Here is a 20,232-nt window from a genome sequence, read left to right on the forward strand (position 1 = left end):
CTTATCCAAATGTCCTTAAAACATAATTGTACTTGTACCCACCACTTCCTCTGTAAACGAGTTGCCCCTTGTGTCTTTTTAAAATCTTTCTCCTCTCACTTTAAAAATATGCCCCCAAGGAATTCCCAGCCCTAGGGAAAAGACATCTGTCATTCACCTTATCTATACCCCTCATGGGTTTTTAAGCCTCTATAAGGTCACCTCTCAACCTCCTACCCTCTAGTGAGAAAAGTCCTAGCCTATCCAGCCTCTCCTTATAACTGAAACCCTGCATTTCCTGACGTCATCCTGGTCAATCGTTTTGAACCCTCTCCAGCTTAATAATATAATGGGACGACTAGAATTGGACACTGTACTCCAGAATAGGCAAGTTGCAGCAGTACACGTTGTAGATGGTACACACTGCTGCCACTGCCTGGTGGTGGAAGGAGTGAATATTGAAGGTGGTGGATAGGGTTTTGACCATAAATGCCGCTTTGTCTTGGATGGTGTTGCAGTAATTGAGTGTCGGAGTTCTGCTCATCCAGGCTGACTTGCACTCAATAGATTGTGTTTAGTTTTGTGGAGGTGAGGAGGTAAGTTACTCATCGCAGAATTTTCAGTCTCAAAATGTATTGGTTGTTTCATATTCAAGATCAGTCTGGGGAAAGGTACCAGCTAACCTGTTAAAGAATGATGCTTGACAAAGCAATGACCACATAAGGGAATGGAAACAGCATAGAAGGAAATACTAAATGCTTCTATGATTTGGAGATGATGGTGTTGGACTGGGGTGTACAAAGTTAAAAAACATACAACATCAGGTTACATTCCAACAGGTTTAATTGGAAGCACACTAGCTTTCGGAGGGCTGCTCCTTCATCAGGTAATGAAGGATGATGAAGGAGCGTCGCTCTGAAAGCTAGTGTGCTTCCAATTAAACCTATTGGACTATAACCTCGTGTTGTGTGATTTTTAACTAAATGCTTCCATTCCTTCAAACTGATTATTCTGACATTGTTAATATGTCACTTTTATTGCTATTTTTAAAGTCTTTAAACAATGAAACCTACTCTTCAGAAAATCACCTGAATGTGTGATGTTAGATCACTTGGTGCAGTACTTAACATGATGCCTAACTCGACTCATCCTGGGAAGTGGAAGTTATCCTGTGAGGAAAGGTCAGCTGGACTGGGCCTTTACCCTTTGGAGTTTAGAAGAATGAGAGGTGAGATCGTTGAAACGTGCAAGATGGTCTTGGGAGTGTGACTACTGGGAGCATATATCCTCTTGTGGGGGAGACTAGAACTAGGTCAAGAATAAGAGGTTTCCCATTTAAGGCGAAGATGAGGAGAAATATTTTCTCACAGACGGTCATTAATCACTTTTACTCAAGGTAGAGTTAATCAGATTTTTGATTGACAAGAGAGCCAAGGGCTAAGGGGGGAGACTGGAAATTGGAGTTGAGACAAGACTGCATCAGCCATGATTTACTGAATGTCACAGCACGCTCAAATTCTAACTCCTATATTCCTATGAACAGTGCTGGATAATTTGGCTTCGAGCAATAATCTGAAATTTTGGAATTTGAGTGTAAATGATATCGCTTTCCCACTGCAACTCGGGCAGAAATTTACAGTGAAGCTAACTCGACCATTGGAAGGTACCGTCTCCACCAACCCCCACCCCCACACCCCAATGCCCCCCACCCACTTCACCGCCACCACCACTTCCGAACTGTGAGCAGGCTACATTGGTTAATTGCAGGACTTCTCGCCCATTCAGAAGGTCTAGCAAAACTTTCCCCCTGGCTGGGTTACATCTTCTCCAGCTTCCGTTCAGTGCCCCTGAGGGAGAGAGTTTCTAATTTCTTTCCAAGAACAGCCTGCAGAAACCATGGAACAAATCACCACATGATATGCTAACACCTCTTCATGCTGGCGAGAATTACCGCTAGCAGCAATGGAGATGTCTGAGGGGAGTGACTGTTCTGTCCTTGATTGAAAGTGCACAATTTGGGGAGAATTGAATATCTCAGAGAGAAGCCTGAACAGAAGATTTGTATTAAGAGAACTCCATAATATATATGTATCGATGATATCTTCTTTCCTTCTCTATGCAGCCTGGCCTCCTGGTGGCTGTCCCAGGAATGATACAAGGACTGCATCAGGCCCATCAACTCTATGGCAGGTAAACCTTACACCTGAGAACATTGCTATACAAGTTTCTGTTCCGTGATCAAATCAATTTGTTTTTGAATTGGATCAAAATACTTGATTTTTCTTAACACAATTGAAATATTGAATCTTGGCAGCTTGTGATAGGGTGGCACGATGGCTCAGTGGCTAACACTGCTGCCTCACAGCGCCAGGGTCCAAGGTTCAATTCTAACCTTGGGTGACTGTCTGTGTGGAGTTTGCACAGTCTCCCCGTGTCTGGGTGGGCTTCCTCTGGGTGCTCCAGTTTCCTCCCACAGTCCAAAGATGTGCAGGTCAGGTGAATTGGCCATGCTAAATTGCCCACCTAAATTGTTAGGTGCATTAGTCAGAGGGAAATGGGACTGGGTGGGTTACTCTTCAGAGGGTCATATGGACTTGTTGGCCCGAAAGGTCTGTTTCCACACTGTAGGGAATCTAATCTGGAAATCTGTAGAAATTATTCTTTTTCTACAAAAATAATTGAAGGAGCTTCTTTTCCTTTGGCAAGTTCAGAGCATGTTTTGCAACTGGTGGCCCAAAGCTTAAAATGGTTGTGGAAAATGGGCATGAGTTTAAAATCCATATCCCAGTTTGAGTGGCTGAGTCTGACAGAATCCAGAGTTTGTGATGGCCTGAAGGAACACCTTGTGGAGTTGATTTTCAGGTTCTCACTCCAAAATGAGTGGTGGGGGACCGTATTCAGGCATGATTTTAAACTTAAAAGAGCCATGACACACGATATAGGTGCAATTTTCAGGGCTATTTTGCAAAAGTCAACACTGATTTTTCAAATCTTTTTCTTTGTTTGAATGAATTGTATCCTTCAATGTGTACCCCAACCAACTGAAATTATTGCCTGAATACTTAGCTAAAAAATCAAAAAGAGAAGCTGTACCAAGTTTGCTTTTCAGAAAGGTTTTCTATTATGTCACCCTAACAAGCATGAGCAAGGAAAAGGAAGGATCAATAAGCTTGCCCACGTCTGCATTTCCAATTGCTCTGTTCCATTTGTCTTGAATTCGTTCTTGGAGGCACACAGCAGTCCGTATGATGTGATTTGCCTGTTTCACACATCAGCTACTTTTCTGGTTCAAAATGACCAGTGTGTCAAATTCTAGGCACGTTTATGCTGTGGATTTGTGCCCAACAGGAACTGAAAGTTGCCTACTCCGAATAACTTAATCCAGTCCTTGGAAAAAAAAAGGGAGATTAAAGGTGCAGACTTTTCAGCATCAGCTGATATAACTGTTGCATTGCTAAACAGCAAAACTGACAAAGGATTTTGGAGATTGAAATACCATAATCCCCTTGTGAATCCATTCTACCTGGTTTTGGAACAACGGTTGCAACTTCTCCCACTGAAATATTCCAGTGAGATCAGTTAATTCACTGAAATTTGATTAACGGACTGATGTTGTGGCCATTACAGAGACGTGGGTAGAACAGGGACAAGAATGGCTGTTGCAGGTTCCAGGGTTTAAATGTTTTAGTAGGATCAGACATGGGGGTAAAAAAGGGGGAGGTGTGGCATTACTTGTCAAAGATAGTATTACAGCAGTGGAATGGACGATGGAAGAGGACTTGCCATCTGAGGTAGTTTGGGCTGAGGTTAGAAATAGGAAAGGTGAGGTCACCCTGTTAGGTGTTTTCTACAGGCCTCCTAATAGTCCTAGAGAAGTAGAGGATAATATTGCGAGGATGATTCAGGAAAAGAGTGAAGGTAGCAGGGTGGTTGTTATGGGGGACTTTAACTTCCCAGATATTGACTGGGAGAGCTATTGCTCAAGTTCATTAGATGGGTCGGTGTTTGTCCAATGTGTGCAGGAGGGTTTCCTGACACAATATGTAGACAGGCCAACAAGAGGTGAGGCTATACTGGATTTGGTTCTAGGTAATAAACCAGGCCAGGTGTTAGACTTGGAGGTAGGTGAGCACTTCGGGGACAGTGACCACAACTCGGTGACTTTTACTTTAGTGATGGAGAGGGATAAGTGTGCGCCGCAGGGCAAGAGTTATAGCTGGAGGCAGGGAAATTATGATGCAGTGAGGCATGACTTAGGATGTGTGGATTGGAAAAACATGCTTCAAGAGAAGAACACTAATGAGATGTGGGGATTGTTCAAGGAGCAGCTACTACGTGTCCTCGATAAGTATGTACCAGTCAGGCATGGTGTAAAGGGCCTTGTGAGGCAGCCGTGGTTTAGTAAGGAATTGGAATCCCTTGTGAAAGGGAAGAAGGCAGCATATGTAAAAATGAGGCGTGAAGGTTCAGTTGGGGCGATAGAGAGTTATAAGGTAGCCAGGAAGGATCTAAAGAGAGAGCTAAGAGAAGCGAGAAGGGGACATGAAAAGTCTTTAGCTGGTAGGATTAGGGAAAACCCAAAGGCTTTCTATAGGTATGTCAGGAATAAAAGGATGACTAGGGTAGGTATCGGTCCAGTCAAGGATAGTAGTGGGAAGTTATGTGTGGAGGCGCAGGAGATTGGAGAGACACTAAATCAATACTTTTCATCAGTATTCACTCAGGAACAGGACACTGTTGCTGATGTGAATATGGAGTCACAAATGATTAGAATGGATGGCCTGGAAATATGCAGGGAAGAGGTTCTGGGAATATTGGAAAGGATGAAAATAGATAAGTCTCCTGGGCCTGATGGCATTTACCCTAGGATCCTATGGGAAGCTAGGGAGGAGATAGCAGAGCGATTGGCCTGGATTTTTATGTCGTCATTGTCAACGGGAATAGTACCAGAGGACTGGAGGATAGCGAATGTGGTCCCCTTGTTCAAGAAAGGGAGTAGGGATAGCCCTAGTAACTATAGGCCAGTGAGTCTGACTTCAGTGGTGGGCAAAGTCTTAGAGAGAATGGTAAGGGATAAGATTTATGAACATCTGGATAGGAATAACGTGATCAAGGATAGCCAGCATGGTTTTGTGAAGGGCAGGTCGTGCCTCACAAACCTTATTGAGTTCTTTGAGAAGGTGACTAAGGAAGTGGACGAGGGTAAAGCAGTAGATGTTGTGTATATGGATTTTAGTAAGGCGTTCGATAAGGTTCCCCATGGTAGGCTAATGCTAAAACTACGGAGGTATGGCATTGAGGATACATTAGAGGTTTGGATTAGGAATTGGCTGGCTGGAAGGAGACAGAGGGTAGTAGTTGATGGACTATGTTCATCTTGGAGTGCAGTTACTAGCGGTGTACCACAAGGATCTGTTTTGGGACCATTGCTTTTTGTTATCTTTATAAATGATCTAGAGGAAGGGCTTGAAAGCTGGGTAAGCAAGTTTGCGGATGACACAAAAGTCGGTGGAGTTGTGGATAGTGAGGAAGGAAGTGGTAGGTTACAGCGGGATATAGATAAGTTGCAGAGCTGGGCAGAAATGTGGCAAATGGAATTCAATGTAGCTAAGTGTGAAGTCATTCACTTTGGTAGGAGTAACAAGAAGATGGATTACTGGGCTAATGGTAGGCTACTTGGTAGTGTGGATGAGCAGAGGGATCTTGGTGTCCATGTACACAGATCTCTGAAAGTTGCCACCCAGGTAAATAGTGCTGTGAGGAAGGCATATGGTGTACTGGGCTTTATTGGTAGAGGAATTGAGTTCCGGAGTCCTGAGGTCATGTTGCAGTTGTATAAGACTCTGGTGCGGCCTCATCTGGAGTATTGTGTGCAGTTTTGGTCGCCATACTATAGGAAGGATGTGGAGGCATTGGAACAAGTGCAGAGGAGGTTTACCAGGATGTTGCCTGGAATGGTAGGAAAATCTTATGAGGAAAGGCTGAGGCACCTGGGGCTGTTCTCATTTGAGAAGAGAAGGTTTAGGGGAGATTTGATAGAGGTGTATAAGATGATTAAGGGTTTAGATAGGGTCGACACTGAGAACCTTTTACCGCTAATGGAGTCAGGTGTTACTAGGGGACACAGCTTTAAATTAAGGGGTGGTAGGTATAGGACAGATGTTAGGGGTAGATTCTTTACACAGCGGGTTGTGAGTTCATGGAATGCCCTGCCAGTAGCAGTGGTGAACTCTCCTTCTTTATGGTCATTTAAGCGGGCATTGGATAGGCATTTGGAAGTTATTGGGCTAGTGTAGGTTAGGTAGGATTCGGTCGGCGCAACATCGAGGGCCGAAGGGCCTGTACTGCGCTGTATCTTTCTATGTTCTAAAGAATGTCTTCCAGCACAATCCCCTCACCCAACCTCATGACTGTGTAAAGTTTGGAACATTGGAAATAAAACAAACTAGAAAAATGAGTGTGCGCACACTAAACACTCGAATGCTAAATTAGCAGTCACAGATTAAACTGCTTCAGCTAAAACTCCATTTTAATTTTCAAAATTTTGTGCAATTTCTGAACATTATGGTGAACTGAATGCTTGAATATTAAGATATATCCCCTAACAAAATCTGCAGTTATTTTTGGTGCTATCAAATTGCTCATGTCATTATTCACAATCATAGGAACAGTAGGAGGCCATTTCACCTCTTGAGCCTGTTAATCATTTAATTAGATTAAGGCTGTTCTATGACCTAATTCTATATTCCTTAAACCCTTGGTGAACAAAATAATTAGTCAGCAAAAGCTTTCCATTTACAAAAGGCAGTGATGCATTTAGTAGGCAATCTTAAGGAACTCATTCCGCAGAGTGCAGCTATTTTGTGATAGTTTACATATGAAAGCTGAATAGGGAATGCTCATTTAACAATATGCCGTAATAAAAATTGACCAATGTACAAGTTTTGTAGCATGAGGACATGCACACCCTGTTTAAAAGTGTCATGAGAATTTCTTGTTATTTTCTGATTTCTCCAGAATCTCCTGGTCTGAGTTAATGGCCGCAGCAGCAAAAGTTGCACAAGATGGTTTCAATGTGACTCAAGAACTTGGTAGGTGCAATAATACTTTTCCTAAGATATGAAATTCAGTGGACAAGGGGTTTGTGACTACTCCCTAAAAGACAAATTGGAAAGAGAGTTTGATTGTTTGAATATATCTTGGCTATCCAAGCTACCTCTGTACACTACAGGTGATATAGCAGATATAGATACAAGGTGACAACATTTGTGAAAGTTTGCAGAAGGCAGAGAATTTCCAATATGTAATTACTCCAGAAAAGCACGTAAGTGTTTTGAGCATATTTCCAATCAGGGCTCAAATTAGAGATTTTTCTTTCTCCTGAGGGCTTGTCTGGAGACTTCTTGAAGTGTATTTTTTAGTATTTGGCGAGTTTTTGATTTTCTGGAGCTTCTTTTTTAGTCTGACTCACTCATTCCCACAGCATGTCACAAGTGTGAGAGAGTAGGACAGCAGATTCACAGAGAGTGTGTGTGAGAGAGAGAAGAAAACAGCAACTTCATAAAAATTAGGAGGGATGGGGAACAGCAGTTTTATAAAGAGCATGAGAAAGAGTGGGGACAGCAGTTTCTTAAATAGAAGAGCAGGCTATGTGAGAAGGGTGGTGGAAGATAAAAACCACTGATAGGGAACCTCTTCAACCTGTTCCTACCTATCAGGCCCAAAGTGCAACACGGCAGAAAAATAGGTGATTGGAGTGTATTGCTGTGGTGTCTCTTTTGATTAACCAAGTGTTTTAAATTAGAAGACATTATTGCAACTGGAGAGTGCATTTAAGAAAATTAACATCAATTAGTTTGGATGTTAAATATTATAAATTAAATGGAAAAGGCATAGCTGGACAGGCAATGTGTAGCAGCTGCAGTATGTGGGAGATGCTGGAGACCAGTGCAATCCATGGTGACCACATCTGTTCAAGTGTTGAGGAACTTTGACTCAGATTTGAGTAGAAGAGTGAAGATCCAGTTGTTGTGGTCCATGTAGATTCCAATGATATAGGTGGGATTAGGATAAAGATTCCCCTGAGGAATTATGAGCAGCTCAGGTCTAAATTTAAAATGTAGAACCACAAAGGTATTAATCTCAGGATTATTACCTGAGCCGCATAAAAATAGGTAAATTAGGATAAATAAGATTAGATATAAATGTGTGACTCAGAGATTGATGTGGGATAAATGGGTTTCAATTTATGAAGCAATGGCATAGCTCTGAGGAAAGAAAGGGCTTGGGATGAGCTTCATTTGAACCATGCTGGGACCTCCGTCCTGGTGAATCATATGAGCAGGGGCATAGATAGGGCATTATATTCATGAGTGGAGAAGGGTTCAATTGAAGGAGAATTTAAAAATCAAACAGCAAAACGAGCAGAAGTGCAAGATAGTGATGAGGCAAATGATCGTCGACATGTGACAGGAAGGGATAGAAAATATGCAAAATACCGCAAAAATTAGAACTAGAATGAGTGATAATGGCAGTAGTCTAAATTTAAAGCTCTTTTATCTTAATGCATTCAGCATTTGTAACAAGATAGATGAGTTGATGGCACAAATAGAAATGTACGGTCATGACACGATAGCTATCACAATTTGATTTTAGTGTTTACTAGGTATTTCATCGTAAGGTATTAAAATAGCGAAGCGCATCTCTCTAGCTGGTGAAATTTCTCTTCTCTGAGAATGTTATGAAGTGAATCAAGTTCCTTTGGTGATCTGATGTAATTGCGTAACCTTTTCTTTTGACTGAAACTATTCCAGCTAAAGCGATCGATCAGGTTAAGGACTCAAATATGTCAGATACTTTCCGTGAAACATTCCTGCCACAGGGACAACCATTACATCCAGGAGCTTTCATGAAACGTTTGGACCTGGCAGCCATTTTCAGTGCGGTTGGACTTGGGGGTGTTTCAGCATTTTACAGTGGAAATGTCACTGAAGAGATGGCTTCTGAGGTAAAAAGTTAAGCTTTTCAGTACAATAATGCTAAGTACGAGGATCTCTTGATTGGCTACAGTAGAAATTAAAAGTTGGTTTTGTTTAATCTCGGTAAAATAATTGGTAAGTCAGCCTTCATGGCAGATTTATGTTTGATTTTCAATTCTGGGCTGTGGAAAACGCAGGTTGGGCCAGCACTTATTGCCCGTCCTGAGAAAAGGTGGAGATGAGCTGCCTTCTTGAATAACCACAGTTCATTTAGTGTAGGTAGACCTACAGTGTCATTAAGGAGGGTGTTTAATGTTTATGACCCAGTGACACTGAAGTAATAGCAGTATATTTCCAAGTCGGGATGGTGAGCGGCTTAGAGAGGAATTTCTAGGTGGTGGTGTTCCCATGTATCTGCTGTCCTTGTCCTTCTAGTTGGAAGCGGTCTTGGATTTTGAAGGTGCTATCTAAGGAGGCTTGATGAATTTCTGCACTGCATCGTGTAGATGGTACACAATGCTAGTACTGAGTGTTGGTGATGGAGAGAGTGGATGTTGATGGATGTGCCAGGCAAGTGGCAAGTTTCTTGTTGAAAAAACACTCATCCAGGCAAACAAGGAGTATTCCATCAAACTCCTGACCTGTGTCTTATGATAGTGGACAGGTTTTAGGGAATCAGGAGGTGAGTCACTTAGTGCAGGATTCCAAGCCTCTGACCTGCTCTTATAGCTAAATTATTTACATGGCCTGTTGAGTTCAGTTTCTGGACAGTGATGACCCCCAGGATGTTGATAGTGGGAATTCATTGATTCCACGATGTGCCGAACATTTGTCCTAGCTTAAGCACCTATCCATGTACCTATCCAATTGCCACTTAAAGGTCACCAATGATTCTGACTCTGCCACTCCCACAGGCAGTGCATTCCATTTCCCCACCACTCTCTGGGTAAAGAACCTACCCCTGACATCCCCCCTATACCTTCCACCCTTCACCTTAAATTATGTCCCCTTGTAACACTCTGTTGTACCCAGGGAAAAAGTCTCTGACTGTCTACTCTATCTATTCCCCTGATCATCTTATAAACCTCTATCAAGTTACATCCTTTCCTGTTCCAATGAGAAAAGGCCTAGCAATCTCAACCTATCCTTGTACGACCTATTTTCCATTCCAGATAACATCCTGGTAAATCTCCTCTGCACCCTCTCCGAAGCTTCCACATCTTTCCTAAAATGAGGCGACCAGAACTGCACACAGTACTCCAACTGTGGCCTTACCAAGGTCCTATACAGCTGCAACATCATCTCACGACTCTTGAATTCAATCCCTCTGCTAATGAACACTAATACACCATAGGCCTTCTTACAAGCTCTATCCACCTGAGTGACAACTTTCAAAGATCTATGAACATAGACCCCAAGATCCCTCTGCTCCTTCACCTTACTAAGAACCCTACAGTTAACCCTGTATTCCACATTCTTATTTGTCCTTCCAAAATGGACCTCACACTTGACAGGGTTGAACTCCATCTGCCACTCCTCAGCCAGTTCTGCATCATATCTAAGTCCCTTTGCAGCTGACAACAGCCTTCCTCGCTATCCACAACTCCATCAATCTTCGTATCATCTGCAAATTTACTGACCCACTCTTCAACTCCCTCTTCCAAATCATTAATAAAAATTACAAACAGCAGAGGACCCAGAACTGATCCCTGCGGAACTCCACTTGTAACTGGGCTCCAGGCTGAATATTTACCATCTACCACCACTCTCTGACTTCGACTGGTTAGCCAGTTCTCTATCCAACTGGCCAAACTTCCCACTATCCATGCCTCCTAACTTTCTGCATAAACCTACCATGGGAAACCTTATCAAATGCCTTACTAAAATCCATGTACACTACATCCATTGCTCTACCCTCATCCACATGCTTGGTCACCTCCTCAAAGAATTCAATAAGATTTGTAAGGCAAGACCTACCCCTCACAAATCCGTGCTGGCGGTCCCTAATCAAGCAGTGTCTTTCCAGATACTCATAAATCCTATCCCTCAGTACCCTTTCCATTACTTTGCCTACCACCGAAGTAAGACTAACTGGCCTGTAATCCCCGGGGTTATCCCTATTCCCTTTTTTTGAACAGGGGCACAACATTCGCCACTCTCCAGTCCCCTGGCACCACCCCCGTTGACAGTGAAGACGAAAAGATCATTGCTAACAGTTCTGCAATTTCCTCTCTTGCTTCCCACATAATCCTAGGATATATCCCGTCAGGCCCGGGGGACTTGTCTATCCTCAAGTTTTTCAAAATGCCCAACACATCTTCCTTCCTAACAAGTATCTCCTCTAGCTTACCAGTCCATTTCATACTCACCTCTTCAACAATACAGTCCCTCTCATTTGTAAATACTGAAGAAAAGTACTCATTCAAGACCTCTCCTATCTCTTCTGACTCAATACACAGTCTCCCACTACTGTCCTTGATTGGACCTACCCTCGTTCTCGTCATTCTCATGTTTCTTACATACGCATAAAAGGCCTTGGGGTTATCCTTGATCCTACCCGCTAAAGATTTTTCATGGCCTCTCTTAGCTCTCCTAATCCCTTTCTTCAGCTCCCTCCTGGCTATCCTGTATCCCTCCAACGCTCTGTCTGAACCTTGTTTTCTCAACCTATGTAAGCCTCCTCCTTCCTCCTTAGAAGACATTCAACCTCCCTCATCAACCAAGGTTCCCTCACACGACCATCTCTTTCCTGCCTGACAGGTACATACATACATACATACATATCAAGGACACGTCATATCTGTTCCTTGAAAAAGTTCCACATTTCAACGACATCCTTCCCTGACAGCCTGTGCTCCCAATTTATGCTCCTCAGATCCTGTCTTGCAGCATTGTATTTACCCTTCCCCCAATTGTAAACCTACCCTGTTGCACGCACCTATCTCTCTCCATAACCAAGGTGAAAGTCACAGAATTGTGGTCACCATCACCAAAATGCTCACCTACTAACAAGCCCATCACTTGTCCTGGTTTGTTACCAAGCACCAAATCCAATATGGCCTCCCCTCTGGTTGGACAATCTACATACTGAGTTAAAAAATGAGGTCTGCAGATGCTGGAGATCAGAGCTGAAAATGTGTTGCTGGTTAAAGCACAGCAGGTTAGGCAGCATCTCAGGAACAGGGAATTCGACGTTTCGAGCATAAGCCCTTCATCAGGAATGAGAGAGAGTAGCCAAGCAGGCTAAGATAAAAGGTAGGGAGGAGGGACTTGGGGGAGGGGCGATGGAGATGTGATAGGTGGAAGGAGGTCAAGGTGAGGGTGATAGGCCGGAGTGGGGTGGGGGCGGAGAGGTCAGTAAGGAGATTGCAGGTTAGGAGGGCGGTGCTGAGTTGAGGGAACCGACTGAGACAAGGTGGGGAGAGGGGAAATGAGGAAACTGGAGAAATCTGAATTCATACCTTGTGGTTGGAGGGTTCCCAGGCGGAAGATGAGGTGCTCCTCCTCCAGCCGTCGTGTTGTTATGTTCTGGCGATGGAGGAGTCCAAGGACCTGCATGTCCTCGGTGGAGTGGGAGGGAGAGTTAAAGTGTTGAGCCACGGGGTGGTTGGGTTGGTTGGTCTGGGCGGCCCAGAGGTGTTCTCTGAAGCGTTCCGCAAGTAAGCGGCCTGTCTCCCCAATATAGAGGAGGCCACATCGGGTGCAGCGGATGCAATAGATGATGTGTGTGGAGGTACAGGTGAACTTGTGGCGGATATGGAAGGATCCCTTGGGGCCTTGGAGGGAAGTGAGTGTGGAGGTGTGGGCGCAAGTTTTACATTTTCTGCGGTTGCAGGGGAAGGTGCCGGGGGTGGAGGTTGGGTTGGTGGGGGGGTGTGGATCTGACGAGGGAGTCACAAAGGGAGTGGTCCTTGCGGAACGCTGATAGGGGAGGGGAGGGAAATATATCCTTGGTGGTGGGGTCCGTTTGGAGGTGGCGGAAATGACAGCGGATGATACGTTGTATGCGGAGGTTGGTGGGGTGGTAGGTGAGAACCAGTGGGGTTCTGTCTTGGTGGCAGTTGGAGGAGCGGGGCTCAAGGGCGGAGGAGCGGGAAGTGGAGGAGATGCGGTGGAGGGCATCGTCAATCACGTCTGGGGGGAATCTGCGGTCCTTGAAGAAGGAGGCCATCTGGGCTGTGTGGTGTTGGAACTGGTCCTCCTGGGAGCAGATGCGGCGGAGACGAAGGAATTAGGAATATGGAATGGAGTTTTTGCAGGGGGCAGGGTGGGAGGAGGTGTAGTCCAGGTAGCTGTGGGAGTCAGTCGGTTTATAGTAGATGCCTGTGTTGAGTCGGTCGCCCGAGATAGAGATGGAAAGGTCTAGGAAGGGGAGGGAGGAGTCTGAAACAGTACAGGTGAATTTGAGGTCGGGATGGAAGGTGTTAGTAAAGTTGATGAACTGTTCAACCTCCTCGTGGGAGCACGAGGCAGCGCCGATGCAGTCATCGATGTAGCGGAGGAAAAGGTGGGGGTGGTGCCAGTGTAGTTGCGGAAGATGGACTGTTCCACATATACTGAGTTAGAAAAGCTTCCTGGACACACTACACAAACACAGCCCCGTCCAATCTACTTGATCTAAAGAGCTTCCAATCAATATTTGGGAAGTTGAAATCGCCCATGACTACTACCCTGTGGCTTCTGCACCTTTCCAAAATCTGTTTCCCAATCTGTTTCTCCACATCTCTGCTGCTATTGGGGGCCTATAGTAAACACCCAACAAGGTGACTGCTCCTTTCCTATTTCTGGCTTCAGCCCATACTACCTCCAAAGGCAGATCCCCCTCGAACTGCCTTTCTGCAGCCGTTATACTATTTCTAATTAGCAATGCCACCCCCTCTCCTTTTTTACCCCACCCCCCCCAATCTTACTGAAACATCTGTAACCAGGAACCTCCAACAACCATTCCTGTCCCTCTTCTATCCACGTTTCCGTGATGGCCACAACATCGTAGTCCCAAGTACCGGTCCACTCCTTAAGTTCACCCACCTTATTTCTGATCCTCCTTGCGTTGAAGTATACACACTTGAGTCCATCTCTGTGTCCGCAAGTATTCCATGTCAGTGCTACCTTCTCCACAGCCTCCTTACATTCTTGGACATCCTTAAAAACAGCTAACCTACTTGCTGGACTACAAATCCGGATCCCATCCCCCTGCCAAATTAGTTTAAAACCCCCCGAAGAGTGCTAGCAAACCTACCTCTCCCCAGGATACTGGTGCCCTTCTGGTTCAGGTGCAACCCGTCCTGCTTGTACAGGTCCCCCTTCCCCAGAATGCAGTCCAATTGTCCAAATACCTAAAGCCCTCCCTCCTACACTATCCTTGCAGCCACGTGTTCAACTGCCCCCTCTCCCTATTCCTTGCCTCACTGTCACGTGGCACCGGCAACAACCCAGAGATGACGACTCTATCTGTCCTAGCTTTTAGCTTCCAGCCTAACTCCCTGAGCTCCTGAATGACCTCCCCACCCCTCTTCCTACCTATGTTGTTGGTGCCAATGTGCACCACGACTTCTGGCTGCACACCCTCCCCCTTAAGGATTCTGAAGACACTGTCTGAGACGTCTCGAACCATGGTACCCGGGAGGCAACAAACCATCCGAAAGTCTCGCCCATGTCCACAGAACCGCCTGTCTGTCCCTCTAACTATAGAGTCTCCTATAAATAGCGCTCTCCTCCTCTCCCCCTTTCTCTTCTGGGCTTCGGAGCCGGACCTCGTGCCAGAGACCCGGTCACTGCAGCTTACCCCTGCTAGGCCACCCCCCCCCCCCCCCAACAGTATCCAAAGTGGTATACATATTGTTGAGGGGAAGGACCACAGGGGATCCCTGCATTGCCTGCTTCCTCTCCTTCACACCTCTAACTGTTACCCAGCTACCTCTGTTCTCTGGTGTAACTATGTCCCTGTAGCTTCTATCTATCACCCTTTCAGCTTCTCGAATAATCCTCAGTTCATCCAATTGATGAATTGATGAAACTACTGAAAATGGATTTTGTGCACAGGATGTACCTGGACAGTTTTCCACATTGTCAGGTAAATGCCCATGTTGTAACTGAACTGGAATAACTTGACTAGGAGTGTAGCAAGTTGTGGACCACAGGCCTTAAGTACTGTTGCCAGATGTTGACAGGGCCCACAAATTTTGCAAGTCAGTATCCTGTATCCTGTACCTCCACAATGTTTCTTGTTATCACATGGAGTGAATCAAATCAGCTGAAGACTAACATCTGTGATGATGAGGGACCTCTGGAGATATGAGATGGATCATCCTCTTGGCAATGATAGTTAAATATCATCGCAAATGCTTCATCCTTACCTTTTGTACTGATCTGATGGGCTCCCCTATCATTGAAGATGGAGATTTATGGAGCCGCTGTCTCCTTCAGTGAGTTGTTTGATTGGCCACCACCATTCATGATTGGGTATAGCAGGATTGGAAAGCTTAGCTATTATCCGTTGGTTGTGGAATTCTCTAGCCGTGCCTATCACTTGCTGCTTTTGCTATTTGGCACCCAGCTAATCCTGATTTGTAACTTCATCATGTTGACACATTATTGTTATGTCTGGTGCTATTCATTGAACCAGGGGTTGATCTGCTGGCTTGATGGTAATGCTAAAGTGGGAGATAACCCAGGTCATGAGGTTGCATGTTGTGTTGGAATACAATTCTACTGCTGCAGATGGCATGTATACCCTGTCTTTAATTACTAGATTTGTTGAAAGTTCATCCCATTTAGCATGGTGATAGTTCACAGAACAAGTTGGAAGATATCCTCAATATGGAGTCAGGACTTCAGCTGCACTAGGACTGTGTGGCGGTCACTCTTTCTGACAATGTCATGGTCAGATCCATCTGTGGCAAGTGGTTTGATGAGATATTACTGAAGTAGGATCCTATGGAATAGGTTCTAATGGACTAACTCAATGGGTAGAACCAACAACATAATAGACTCAATGATTCACTATTGATCAGTTACTATTGTGTCTAGCTATTGGATAAATACTGTGACCATCTGATTTCAAAGTGTTACTTCTGCAGCTAACATTACGCTTTTCAATAAAGTACATCAGACCCTACCACATAGGAACAGAAGTTGGCCATTCAGCCCATTGAATCTGCTCTGCATTTGATGAGAAGTAGGCCATCCAGCTGACTGAGTCTGCTCTGCTTTCAATGGGATCATGTCAGATCTTAAAATCCTCAATTCCTCGATCCTGCCTTTTCCCCATATTCCTTGATTCCTTTACTGGTCAAAAATCTGTCTGTCATAGCCTTGAATATACTTCATAACCCAGTCTCAACAGCCCTGTGTGGTGAAGAATTCTACAAATTCATTACCCCCTGAGAGAAGAAATTCTTCCTCATCTCTGTCTTAAATGAGTGACCCTTTATTCTGAGAATATGCGCTTTTGTTCTAGAAGGGGACAAAGGGAAACAACCTATCTGCATCTACCCTACCAAGTCCCCTAAGAACCTTATATTTTTTAATAAGGTCTCCTCTCATTTTTTCTATATTCCAACAAGCACAGGCCCAAGGTGACTTTATAGAAGTTTACATAATTCATGAGGATAGGGTGAATAGCCAAAGTCTTTTCACCAGGTTAAGGAAGTCCAAACTAGAGGGCAAAGGTTTAAGGTGAAGAGGGGCAAGATTTAAAAGGGACCTAAGGGGCAACATTTTCATGCAGAGAGTGATGAGTGTATGAAACGAATTGCAAGAAGAGGTGGTGGAGGCTGGTACAATTACAGCATTTAAAAGCCATCTGGATGGAATAATGAATAGGACGGGTTTAAAGGGATATAGGCCAAATGGGACGAGATTAATTTAGATATCTGGTTGGCATGGATGAGTTGGACCAAAGAGTCTGTTTTCATGCTGTACATCTCTATGATTTTATAACCTATCCAACTTCTCCTTATAAGATAATCTGTCCATACCTGGGAACAGCCTAATGAACCTTCTCCAGACTGCTATTACTAGTATAGTACTAGATACAAACTCTTCACTGTATTCCAGCTATGGACTATACAATGCCTTGTATAGTTTCAGTAAAACTTTCTTACTTTTAACTTTAAAAGGCAAGCATTCCTTTTTCCATGCCTACTACCCAATGAACTTGGATGCCAGTTTTTTTTTACTGTAGTTCTGAATTTTCTTCTTCAGGGTTCACGTACAATAGACAGAATGGGTGTCCATAATAGTGAGTTGGATATGTTGGAGCGCTTAACACTGACTCAATTTCCTTTTCTTTCCCTCCAGGTTCAGAGTAAAGGTGGAGTACTCTCTGTGGAGGATTTTGCTAATTACAGCGTGATTGTTGAGAAGCCTGTTGAAGGATCGTACCAAGGTCTGATTGGATCTCTGTGAATAAATTGGGAGGGACAAATTAAATCTGAAAGTAAAGTTCAGAAATTTCATGTCGCTGTATTTGAAGTGCAGGATCAGATTTCTTAAGGCACTGTAGTGTTAGCTTGGATTAACTGTTGGCACCAACATCTCTGATGTTGCTGGAAGAAAATAAGAAAACCTATTTTGTCAAAGCTTTTCACCTTGAGCTCATTAGGGTAATTGGCAAGAAGTACCAATGGGAAAGGAAAATAACTTTTCTGATTCATTCAGGGAATGTGGGCATCACTAGCTAGGCCAGCATTTATTGTCTATCCCTAATTGCCCAGAGGGCATTAAGAGTCAGCCATATTGCTGTGGGTCTGGAGTCACAGGTAGGCCAGACCAAGTAAGGATGGCAGATTTTCTTTCTTGAAGAACATTAGTGAACCAAATGTTTTTTTTTCCTGACAGTTAACAATGGTTTCATGGGCATCATTAGACTCTTAATTCCAGATTTTTATTAAATTCAAATTCTATCATCAGAACAGCAGAATTTGAATCCTTGTTCCCAGAATATTACCTGTCTGAGTTAATAATACAGCAACAATATCACTAAGCCACCATCATCCCCTTTCAAGTTTGTTTAAAAAAACTGTTTGACAAGTGTTTTCTGATTATTGCAATGTATTATAGTTTACATTATGACAGTAGCTACACTTAAAAATAGTTCATTGGCTTTGAAGCACTTTGATCTGTCTGCTGGTCATGAAGGGTGCTACATCAAAGCAGCATGCTTTTTTTTTGTAAAGCTACAGTTTACAATCTGCTGTTTTACAGGTCACTTTGTGCTCACTGCTCCAGCCCCACATGCAGGACCTGCACTTATTGCAGCTCTCAACATTTTGGAAGGGTTTAACATAACAGCGCACTCGACCAGGAATCTAACCTATCACTTACTCACTGAGGTAGGAGCTGTAGAGTTCAGTGGAGGATTGCTGTTCATCATCTTTGAGAGTTCTTAAACAGTTTTATAGAAATGCTAACATAGCAAGAGAAGACCTGTTAATCTGTCAAAAATGATTTATCATTATATTATAATGAAACTTAGGATTTAATGTTAAAAAGGACGTTTAAAAATGTTTGCTGATTACGTCAAGGAAAAAAACTTTTATTCTATTGATTTTTAAAAAAAAAAATTCATTCATGAGAGTCACTGGCAAGGCCAACATTTATTGCCCAGGCAGCAGTCTAAGAGTCAACCTGTGAGTCTGGAGTCACATGTAGGCCATACCAAATAAACATAGCTGTTTCCTTCAAGGGCAGTCATGATTTGGAGATGCCGGTGTTGGACTGAGGGTGTACAAAGTTAAAAATCACTCAATACCAGGTTACAGTCCAACAGGTTTAATTGGAAGCACAATAGCTTTTGGAGCGACGCGAACCTGTTGGACTATAACCTGGTGTTGTGTGATTTTTAACTTTGTACATCCTTCCAGGGCATTAGTGAACCAGGTGGGCTTTCCAACAATTGGCAATAGAATCATAGTCATAAGTAGACTCTTAATTCCACCATCTGTAATGGCAGGATTTGAACCCAGGCCCCCAGTACATTATCTGGGTCACTGGATTATCAGTCAAGTGATAATACCACGAGGCCATCACCTGTACTGATTTCAAGTCAGTCATGATGTGAAGGTTTAATCACCAAGTTTCCAATGTATTTTCATCAACCAATGATTAAATTCACTATCACCCTCATTTAGGGGCTGTAAAGAGGCCACACAAGAGAATGCATGAGGGCCACCAGAGAGATTCTGTACCTATCTGTCTTTAATTGTCAAACGGCTTGATGTAGACAATTGCTTATTTTATACTGCTGTGCAATTGCCTAGGCTCAGAGATACTAAAGGTCAGGTTTTACACACAGATGGCCATTCCTGGCCTTTTTTAAAATAAAAGCAGGGAGCTCTGCATTTCTGTGAGGAAATTCCGCTAAGGTCTCTGTAGTGATTGGAACCAGGTGGATCTTGTTGACTACAAGGTCCTTGATTGAGGTTGTTAACCTAGACCAATCAGGACACCCTGGCTGACCACCATAAACAGGGAATGGGGAGGTGTTGGCCTAGTGTAATTATCGCTTGCTTATTAATCCAGAAACCCAGAATAATGGGACCTGGGTTTGAATCCAGCCATTGAATTTAATTTTAAAAAAACTTAAACAGGGGATTTAGAATCTCCTTAGTGCAGGGAACTGACTCTGAGCTGGCTGGCCATAGACAGTGTACCATGCGCAAGTAAATAAAGGGTGACTTGGCGACGAGGTACAGTTATTTCAGTCTCCCTTGGAAGCTTCAAATAACGCTAATCTTGCATAGCACACACCCTGTGTGACATTACCTATATGCCTCTGTCTACATTTTTTTTACACTCTATGATCTGTACGTCCTTTCTATGATCTGCCTGTACTTCTCATAAGCAAAAATTTTCACTGAACTTAGGTGCACGTGACGATAAATCAGTCAATGAATCAATCAAACCGTGCTTCCATTCTGATAATTCTATTGTAGTGCAGGACTGTCAGAGGGAGACAACACACTTCCCCTTTTCACAGCAGTCAATTGCTGCATTCTGAAATGTAAAAATCTCAATGGCCACTGTGACAGCTACTGTCAGAGGGAAATAGGGAAGGTGCATGTGAGCTGAGGGCGCTGGGAGGAGGGTACGAGATGGTGACAGTGAAAGTTAGGTCAGATACCAGGAATGTGGTATGCCGGCTGGGCATGGCATCATCAGCTTGGGGGGGGGTGTAGTGTTCACAATTGATTCATTGATTGATTTATTGTCACGTGCACCTAAGTACAGTGAAAATCTTTGTTTACGACCACATTCTTGACGAAGGGTTCCT

The 20,232-nt window shown here is 43.8% G+C and overlaps 1 protein-coding gene across 1 annotated transcript in view; it reads left to right on the forward strand.

Moving 5' to 3' along the window:
- LOC132822989 (glutathione hydrolase 7) overlaps positions 1 to 20,232 on the forward strand; it is a 69,627-nt gene that overhangs the window by 33,278 nt on the left and 16,117 nt on the right. The window contains exons 5-9 of the mRNA XM_060836495.1: positions 2,102 to 2,169; positions 6,997 to 7,070; positions 8,793 to 8,986; positions 17,259 to 17,346; positions 18,165 to 18,292. Of these exons, the coding sequence (XP_060692478.1) occupies positions 2,102 to 2,169; positions 6,997 to 7,070; positions 8,793 to 8,986; positions 17,259 to 17,346; positions 18,165 to 18,292 (552 nt within the window). The remainder of the gene's footprint in view (positions 1 to 2,101; positions 2,170 to 6,996; positions 7,071 to 8,792; positions 8,987 to 17,258; positions 17,347 to 18,164; positions 18,293 to 20,232) is intronic.

The sequence above is a fragment of the Hemiscyllium ocellatum genome, chromosome 15 (assembly GCF_020745735.1).
Source record: "Hemiscyllium ocellatum isolate sHemOce1 chromosome 15, sHemOce1.pat.X.cur, whole genome shotgun sequence".
Taxonomy (NCBI): Eukaryota; Metazoa; Chordata; class Chondrichthyes; order Orectolobiformes; family Hemiscylliidae; genus Hemiscyllium; species Hemiscyllium ocellatum.